Below are 8,854 nucleotides of genomic sequence, written 5' to 3'. Positions count from 1 at the left end.
CCATACATCTACACAAAGGCCATACATCTACACAAACTAAGTGTGATTATTCGTAGCAAGACAGCATTAGTAGCGGTGACAAGAAAATAGATAAGATAAATAAAAATAAATAAGAAAATTAAAACAAGACCAAGAACATCATACTGTATTAAAAGCTAATGAGAAAAAATATGTCTTAAGATTGGATTTGAAGGAGGTAATTGTAGGGGAGGATTTGATATGTGGAGGAAGGGTATTCCAGAGCTTTGGAGCAGCTACAGAAAAAGCTCGGTCGCCACGGGTTTTGAGGCGTGTACATGGGACAGCAAGCAGTAGTTGGTCTTGTGACCTGGTAGTAGAGTGTGGGGGCAGAAGTTCAGAGATGTAAGGTGGGGCTAAACCTTTAAGGGCTTTAAAAACAAAAAGTAAAATTTTAAATTCAATCCTGAATTTGACCGGAAGCCAGTGTAGCTGAGCTAAAATTGGTGTTATGTGCTCACTTTTTTTGGTGTTGGTGAGGAGCCTAGCAGCAGCGTTTTGTACCAGCTGGAGTTTGTTTAGATTTGATTGTGACATGCCAATGTACAGAGAATTGCAGTAATCTAAGCGGGAGGAGATGAAGGCATGGACAACGGTTTCAAGATCAGTTGCGGACAGAATGGGTTTCAGCTTGGCTATGGTTCTTAATTGACCATTCTTAATTATTCAGGAGTGTCTGAGCAGTGAGTCATCCCTCCACTGCAATTGAGCCTAGAAAAGGAGACGGTTGGGAATATAATGCAGTTTTGGGCAAACGCAAATATCACTGTCTCTGATAAAGTAACTCATGATTAGGAAGACGATATCCAGATGTTCTATCTTTCATTTTTTTCTTATGGCAAAACCCCCTATTCTCTCTCTCTCTCTCTCTCTCTGTTCTTCCCTCTTCCCATGACAATAACACAGCCAGGTTAATTAGGCTATTCATCACAGTTCTGTTCCCTATTTAAACTATGATGAATGCCTGAAAACATGAGTTGTGTGAAGTGACTGAAAGGTTGAAGCCTTGCTTGTGTGTTTAAGTGTGATTCATTGCTGCCAGGATAATTTCAAGAGAGAGTAGTTTTGACAGTCTCAAAACTCTCACACTCTGTTTTTGGTCTCTATTCTCCCTCTCCCCAAAATGAAACTTCAAACTTGCTTTATATATATATATATATATATATATATATATATATATATATATATATATATATATATATATTATTTATGTAATTTGAACATATAATCAACTAAAATGCATTATTCGTGTTATTGTCCTTGTGCTGTGCCTTCATATATGTCATTAAGTCATTTAAAATAATAACAAGGAACTCTTTTTGAAGTCTATTTTCTGAGCCCCTTGAAATACAAAAGAGAGGTTTGATTACCTCAACTGCGTAGCGTTTACACAGCGCGCATGAAGGGATCGGAGACCGTTTACAAGGAGACCGTTCTTGTGGTATGTCACTAGCTTTGCGCAGCTACGGAGGCGGAGTTCAGGACTGGGGTTTTCTATAGTGAAACTTTAAGTGACAGCTCAGAGTGTGTGAGTGTGCATGGCTGTGAGCAGCGCCGATGCAAGAAAGTGCGGAAACACCGAAGACAAAGCATGCGAGAAGTTTCAACCTGCCTCTGTTCACTTGCTGAGGAATGACCATGGAACTGAACACACCACGACGCTTTGATTCCCGGGCAAGAAATACGAAAAGAAATTCCATGCAGACCTAAAGCGCAATATCAACAGAAATGCAGTTTGAAACGTGCGTAAACTCGCAAGGACGCACATAAAGCATTTTTTTTTATTACTTCAAAAAAAAAACTATGTGCCCAGAAAACAATAGCACGGTAGTCACTACCCCGGCAGTCACCAGCGGGACCAGAGTACCAGCCATCCCGATCATCATGTTCATATTCGGCGTGGTTGGTAATGTCATCGCCATCGTGGTGCTTCGCAAGTCAAGAAAGGAGAAGAAAGAGACGACCTTTTACACTCTGGTGTGTGGGCTCGCTGTCACCGACCTGCTCGGCACTCTGCTGGCGAGCCCCGTGACTATCGCGACATATGTGAAGGGAAAGTGGCCCGGTGGAGACCCGCTGTGCCAGTACTCAGGCTTCATCCTGCTCTTTTTCTACCTGGCCGGGCTTGGAATCATCTGTGCCATGTCCATAGAGAGGTATCTTGCAATCAACCACGCGTACTTCTACAGTCACTACGTGGATCAGCGACTCGCCGCCATCACGCTGTTGGGCATCTACTTGTCCAACATTCTGTTTTGTGCGCTCCCAACCATGGGACTCGGACAGGTCAAACTCCAGTACCCAAACACCTGGTGCTTCATTGACTGGCGGACTAATGACTCGACGCACGCCGTCTTCTCCTATATGTACGCCGGCTTCAGCTCGTTGCTCATTCTGGCTACAGTGATCTGTAACTTTATGGTGTGCGGAGCGCTGATTATGATGCACAGGCGCTTTGTGCGAAGGACTTCTCTCGGTACCGATCATGGGCGCATCGCGGAGCTCCGGCGCAGACGAAGTTTCGGGCGCCTGGCAGGGGTTGAGATGCAGATGGTAGTTCTGCTCATCGCGACGTCCGTAGTTGTCCTCATTTGTTCCATACCTTTAGTGGTAAGCATTCTTTCTCTACTCTCTTAATCTTCTTACACTATCGGTTTCTAGCAAGAAAAACTTTTTTAAATGAACACACGTCCATTGTCGGTTGCGCAATCCATTTTGAAATGTTGAAGAACTTGTATCAGCAGGTAGGCGAATGCTAAATGAACACATTAAGGTTATATCACGCCAGATCGGAGTTTCGCAATGGCGTAAATTGAGTTAAATTAAATAGGAAATAGGTAATTTTACATTCAATAAATGACAACTACATTTATGGTGAAACACATGTGCAAGTTTTATACTAAGAAAGTGTTTGACTTCAAATAATCTAATGTTAAATTAAACAGTGCACAAATTGGTTTACTGGTGTCGTTGGCGAGCTAAGGAGGACTACACTTATGTTTTTGTTTTATGTGTGTTTAAAATTAAAACATTGATCTGAAATTCTGCAACTTGCACGATTAAAGCTTCACATTAGTTGTAATCATTGATGTGTAATGACAATGTAAAGATATGGCATATAGTTTATGCAAAAAAACATCAGCAGTAAAAACAAACAGATAAATAGGTTGACTAAATCTCCACAATAAAACGAAACAAGTGGAGACAAGTAATTTCAGCTGCAGGGTAAACCTGTGCAATATTGAGGGGGGGAAAGGCCCAACTACCAAAGAGAGTCCTAGCTTTATCTAGATGACTTCACTGTGGCAAAAATAACTTTTCTCTGTGAAAATGTACCAGTTAGCCATCCTTCTTAGATTGGATTGTCCTCTGACACCCAAGATTAAAGAACTAACCAGTTTTTCAAGGAGACATGTTTATGTGGGGCCTACCAAAATCTTTCAATTCTGAAGAAAAAAATACCATGTGCAAGTAAGTGCATGTAGATGACCTCAATGGATGAAATGAATAGATAGGGTACCCAAGAATTTTCTTGTGTTCCAAACCACTCAAAAGCAAACAAGCAAGTGTGCATCTTTGACCACTTTTCTGTGAAAAGCCCATCATTCCCAAGGTCAATTCAAAATCTCTCACAAGAACCACAGCATGACCAAAATGGGGTTCATTTGTAATATTTCAGATCTGGTCCAAGCTCAGACAGAAGGTTTTTTTTTTTTCAGTTCACATTTGGTTTTGGGAAATTTGAACCCAGATGGGCAAGCCGTGACCTGATGCTGTTTTGAGCAGTAGAGTATTGTGAGACTGTCAGAAACGCGCTAGCGTGGACAGTGATTGATGTCGCTTACAAGGCGGGGTTCTGTTTAAACTGGCTTCTGTTCAATGCCTGTGTGCTCACTCTAGCGGACTGTGTGTGTGTGTGTGTGTGAGAGAGAGAGAGTGAGAGACAGAGAGAGAAAGAGAAAGAGGTCTGTATGTCTGAGGTAATGGGTGTTTGCCGACCCCTCTCAAGACACCTGTTATTCTGGTGTTGAATAAACACCAGTGTCCTCATTTTTTCCTCCCTGGCTCTGTGACGTCAGATTAGATTAATGGCAGTTAATGACCGCACTGACCCTCTGTCTTCCGTCAGATTAGATTCATGGCGGTTAATGACCGCACTCACCCCCTGTCTTCCGTCTCCCACAGGTGCGTGTGTTTGTCAACCAGCTGTACCGGCCGCCCGTGGAGATTTGCAAAGACAAGAACCCCGATCTGCAAGCCATCCGCATCGCCTCGGTCAACCCCATCCTGGACCCCTGGATCTACATTCTCCTCAGCAAGACCGTCCTGCTCAAGCTGCTGGACAAGATCAAGTGCCTGTTCTGCCGCATCGGTCGCCGCGGCAACGGACACGGGCACGGTCCCAGGAGGCCGCAGGACTTCCGCTGCACTAGCGCGGGGCCCACGTCCTCGGTGGTGTCCCACGACTCGCCCTCGCTCGTCTCGAGGGAACTCCGCGACGTTGTCAGCACCTCACAGACGTACTTGTGCCCGTCGGATGGGGTGGCGCTGACGGGGGGCACGAGTCCCCCCACGGTTGAGCGGATGCTGCTGGGGGGGCAGACCAGCTTGCTCAGCTGCCCCAGACTGGGGCAAGAGAACAGGACACAGGGCACAGGGGTGGGCCTCACTCAGACTGAACAGCTGGCCTTCTGCCCCAAACAGCCCCCCCTACAGGTGACTTTTACTGATGAGACACTCAACCTGCAGGAAAGGAGCATATGAGATGCGCACGCGTATGTGTGTGTGTGTGTGTGTGTTTGGGAGAGGAGGGGTCCTGAAGGATGTTGGGAGGTGATAGTGGGAGCCTACGCTTTTTGTTTCATGAACAAATATAAATATCTGCTGTCGCGAGAGAGAGAGAGACAGAGAGGGAAAGACAGAGTGTGTGTGTATGCAGAGGAAAAGAGAAAGTCATTGAGAGTGGGGAAACCCTGAATGTACAACAAAGCCCAGGAGTCTGCTGCCACACGTTTGAAGGCGACCTTTGACCTTTGTGGAGGCGAGATGGACGCAAACGATTGCCATGGGAAACTACGCCAGATAGACTGAGCAGGAAAAGGAACCACATCAAGAGCCAAACATGAGTGGAGGAAATCTGGACTTGCAGAAGTTAATCACAAATTCACAAGAAAGACAAAGACGGATTTCAAACAAATGTTCCTGGCTGACTGCTAAGAGATCCGTTATCTGTCGCTGAAAGTCAGTAAAGTATTAAGCTATTGAGGTTTGCTGACTAATGGTGGCCTGATTAATGCTGGAGAGGACAGATCACAATGAAGTTTGATGTCATGTCAGATTGTTTGTTGTTGTTATTGTTTTTATTTCCTCTTGTGTTCTGTGGTTTGTTTGTTTGTTCGGCTCTAGTCAAAGCAGTGAAGTGGCGTGTTAATGAATCATCGGCGGTCCTGCTGTAGATTCAGTGCTGGTGGGGGCCGGAGCGCATTTGTCAAACTGATACTGCTGACTCAACAACCTCTCACTGACATTAACACATGCAGGACAGCGCTGAATTCCCAAGAAAGACAAAGAGTCTGACAGAAAAGCACATGTTGAAACTACGCATTGCCACACATGAAGCTCAGAGACAGCACGCCCGTGTTCCCAGAAACCGAGTCATTCTGCAGAGACACTGAAAGGGACCGATATATTTACTGCACTTTTGCATCTTTTTCTTAAGGGCCTTTGTTCTAAGCCGGACCCACTGATCAAGTGACCAGGTGTACTTAATGAACGTCCTTAAGAAATAGCTTGTACATATAGCCATGTTGCTGAAAATGTGAAGTGTTTAGGGCAATGGTCTTATTTATTTATGAATGTAAAACAAAATTCTTCTCTGTGAGAAGGTCTGATTAATTGTGCTGGTTTCAGAAAGCTATTGAGAAATCATTTGGATATTATATATAAAAAAAAGATAAAGTTACTCAGTCTTGCATAGTTTGGGTCATTGAAATTATGTCATATCACTCAACAGCAACTGAAACTCACACTGGTTGTTCATCAGAGTAACGCGAACATTAATGTGAACGTGAGCGAACATTGATGTGAACGAGAATGAACATTAATGTGAACGTGAGCGAACATTAATGTGAAAGATATTTCCACTGGGTAAAGAAAGGGAATGTAAGTGGCACATAAGCTGGGTCAGACTTCTGCATTCTGCATTCTACAGTGTTAACTGTACTGGCCTTCTACTAGTGACTGAAGCCACTTTATTCTACGTTGTGAGTGTAACAGGTAATTTAGTTGTTTGTTATCCAATGATTGCTGCTTTTGCCATTCTGCATGTTGATTATTGAATCATGTTGCAATTTTCCTCCAACTGAATTGAAATCGCCACTTGTTTTTGGGGAAAAATAAACCTTAAATGAAGAAACACAAACCCTTTTGTCTGGACATTATTTTGTTTGTTTTTGTTTTGTTTTGTTTTAAAAGATGATTTAGCACCTGTCCTAAACCAGAGTGAGCACAGGAGCCCCGTAGAAAGGAACTGCTGGGTGAGACAACGACCCCATGTGCTGTTTGACATAATAATAAATAATAATAATAATAATACATTTTATTTGTTACATAGCGCCTTTTAAAGCACCCAAGGTCACTTTACAGAGTAAACACAGTACAAAATAATAATAATAACTAGATGTACCGCAGAGCGGTACAAAATATGACCGCCGCCCAGTCCAGCACATTTTTTCCACAAAAATAAGTCACCCTGAAAGGCATATATGATTCTAACTGTCTCACTGATTTGCATTATGCACACTCAATTCTCATGGTATCTGCTAGACAAGTACCAAAACCAAACCAAAACATGATTAGTTCATAGATTTCACATGTAAAATACATTTTATACAACCCCACCCCCATCTTGCCTGTTCATAATTCTGAGAAATTCTTGAAAAAAATAAATAAAAAAAATCTGACTAAACCTATATGACCGCCGCTTCGCTGTGCGGCGGTCATAATAATCAGCACACACTACAAACATATAAGGCAAAAAATGCCGGACGGAGCGGCGTAGTCGCCAGCGTTCCCGTGATCATGGGGAATACACCTACAGACTTCTCCACTGATGAGGTGCATCAAACCGGAAAAACTGCCTCCAAATTGCTTACCTTGACCCAGGCCCCTGCAGATGGATTATGCATGCACAGAGAGGTACAGTACTTCTTTCATCAGTCTTCATGAACGGCCAAGTAAAGAATCCCTCCACTGATCTAAGAACCCTCTCTTGAGTTATACATGCCTTGTACAATTTAGACAGAAATGTGGAAAAAAAAGAATTGCCAGCACAACTATCATGTGAAATGTTCCAAATTACAATAGAAAATAACTGCAATACTAAAATTTGAATATACAGTATAGCTACATAAATATATATATATATATATATATATATATATTTATATATATATATACCGTGCCTGACATTCTTCTTTTTGCATTTGGCTACTGGAGATGCTCCCACACAGTGCTATCATCAATTGAGTCTCTTATATATACAGTACACATCCAACATCATCAGTACAGCCTATGGTGTTAATCAACAACTGTACATGTGAATCAGGACATCCTCAACAGACAAAGTATGTGCCGTTTGTCTTTCAATTTGGGAACGTGCGCACATCCAAATTAAGGTGCAGGAGCCAAAAGTCCAAGATGCAGTAACAAAGAAGGTCCGCACTTGCTCTCCGTTTATTTTCTTTTATTTGACTTCAATCCCCACACACACCATTTGTCTTTCAAGCCATGCTGTTTTTTTACACACACACACACGCACACACACACACACACACACACACACACTGAGATCACAGAAATGAGCTGAGCACTCACATTCATCAGAATAAATAAGACTGCAAATGTAATCTCACAAAGCCAGAGATGTTTTCCATTCATCTTGGCAGTCTACTTTGTCTTTATTCAGATACTTTTGTGACATTGAAAGTAATACTATGGACCTATACATTTAGCAGTAGCTGTTGGTTGAAAGTTGAGTGAAGCACTTCCTTGTTGGTAATGGTTTTAGTTGTACAAACATTATTAAACATAATTTAAAATTGCTTTTCAAAATCCTTATATACTTTCAGAAGACATTTTCAAATGGCCTTTCAAAAATCCTATTATGTTTTTAGAAGACATTTTCCTTCAAGGCACTTAACTAGTGTGGTGGTGTGCGTCACAAGCAATGTGCTAAGCAGACCGATATAAATGTCATGACTACAATATGTGTCAGATCTACAGATAAGAAAAGCAAGCTGAAAACTCAAGAGTCACAACAGAGCGTATGGTGTAGTTATTTATTTTATACTTATATATCTATTACTGGTTCATCTCATAGTGGTTATGTCATACCCGCCTTATCCCTCTGAATGTATGTGTAGCTGTCATAATTGTTTTAATTTCTGTTAAAGCCTCTTGTGTTGTTTTCATGCTGTTTTCTATTTGTTTGTGAGGTGTTTTATGTGCTGTAGAACAGGAACCTGCTGTGAACCCGTTCTAACTGAGCCAGGCCCGTTTAACTGTGACCGTAATGTTGCCGTTAATCCTTTCCTGTATAATAAAATGCGATGAAATGAGATTACTTCTCTCAGTCTCATTGGCTGGGCTGCAGAGAGAGGAGAGGTGCCCCCCTGAGGTCAGTGGATCTCCTGGCGCTGAAGCACAGCCCAGCCAGGACTGCTGCCAGATCTGGCTCTGATTTGGCCCTGTCTCGGCCCGGATCCGGCAGAGGGATTAAAGAGGTGAGCACGCGTTTAACAGTGGTAGGCACACTTAGATGGTCCATCACCACGGT

The 8,854-nt window shown here is 42.7% G+C and overlaps 1 protein-coding gene across 1 annotated transcript; it reads left to right on the top strand.

Moving 5' to 3' along the window:
* The first annotated feature begins 1,531 nt into the window (after positions 1-1,531).
* ptger4b (prostaglandin E receptor 4 (subtype EP4) b) lies at positions 1,532-6,439 on the top strand. The gene is made up of 2 exons (XM_076284046.1): positions 1,532-2,628; positions 4,204-6,439. The coding sequence occupies exons 1-2, from the start codon at positions 1,822-1,824 to the stop codon at positions 4,780-4,782; spliced, it is 1,386 nt and encodes a 461-aa protein (XP_076140161.1). The 5' UTR covers positions 1,532-1,821; the 3' UTR covers positions 4,783-6,439.
* The last annotated feature ends 2,415 nt before the right edge of the window (positions 6,440-8,854 follow it).

Source organism: Alosa pseudoharengus, unplaced genomic scaffold (assembly GCF_046254945.1).
Source record: "Alosa pseudoharengus isolate Yale_2024_CS ecotype anadromous, Long Island Sound unplaced genomic scaffold, YU_APseudo_1.1 YU_APseudo_1.1_scf_14, whole genome shotgun sequence".
NCBI lineage: Eukaryota > Metazoa > Chordata > Actinopteri > Clupeiformes > Clupeidae > Alosa > Alosa pseudoharengus.
This window is presented reverse-complemented; position numbering and strand designations above follow the sequence as displayed.

Bases quoted from the DNA above. Each gene is read 5' to 3' on its own strand.
- ptger4b (XM_076284046.1), top strand. From the start codon at position 1,822: ATGTGCCCAGAAAACAATAGCACGGTAGTCACTACCCCGGCAGTCACC. The intron at 2,629-4,203 runs GTAAGCATTCTT...CGTCTCCCACAG, and splicing joins TTTGTTCCATACCTTTAGTG to GTGCGTGTGTTTGTCAACCA.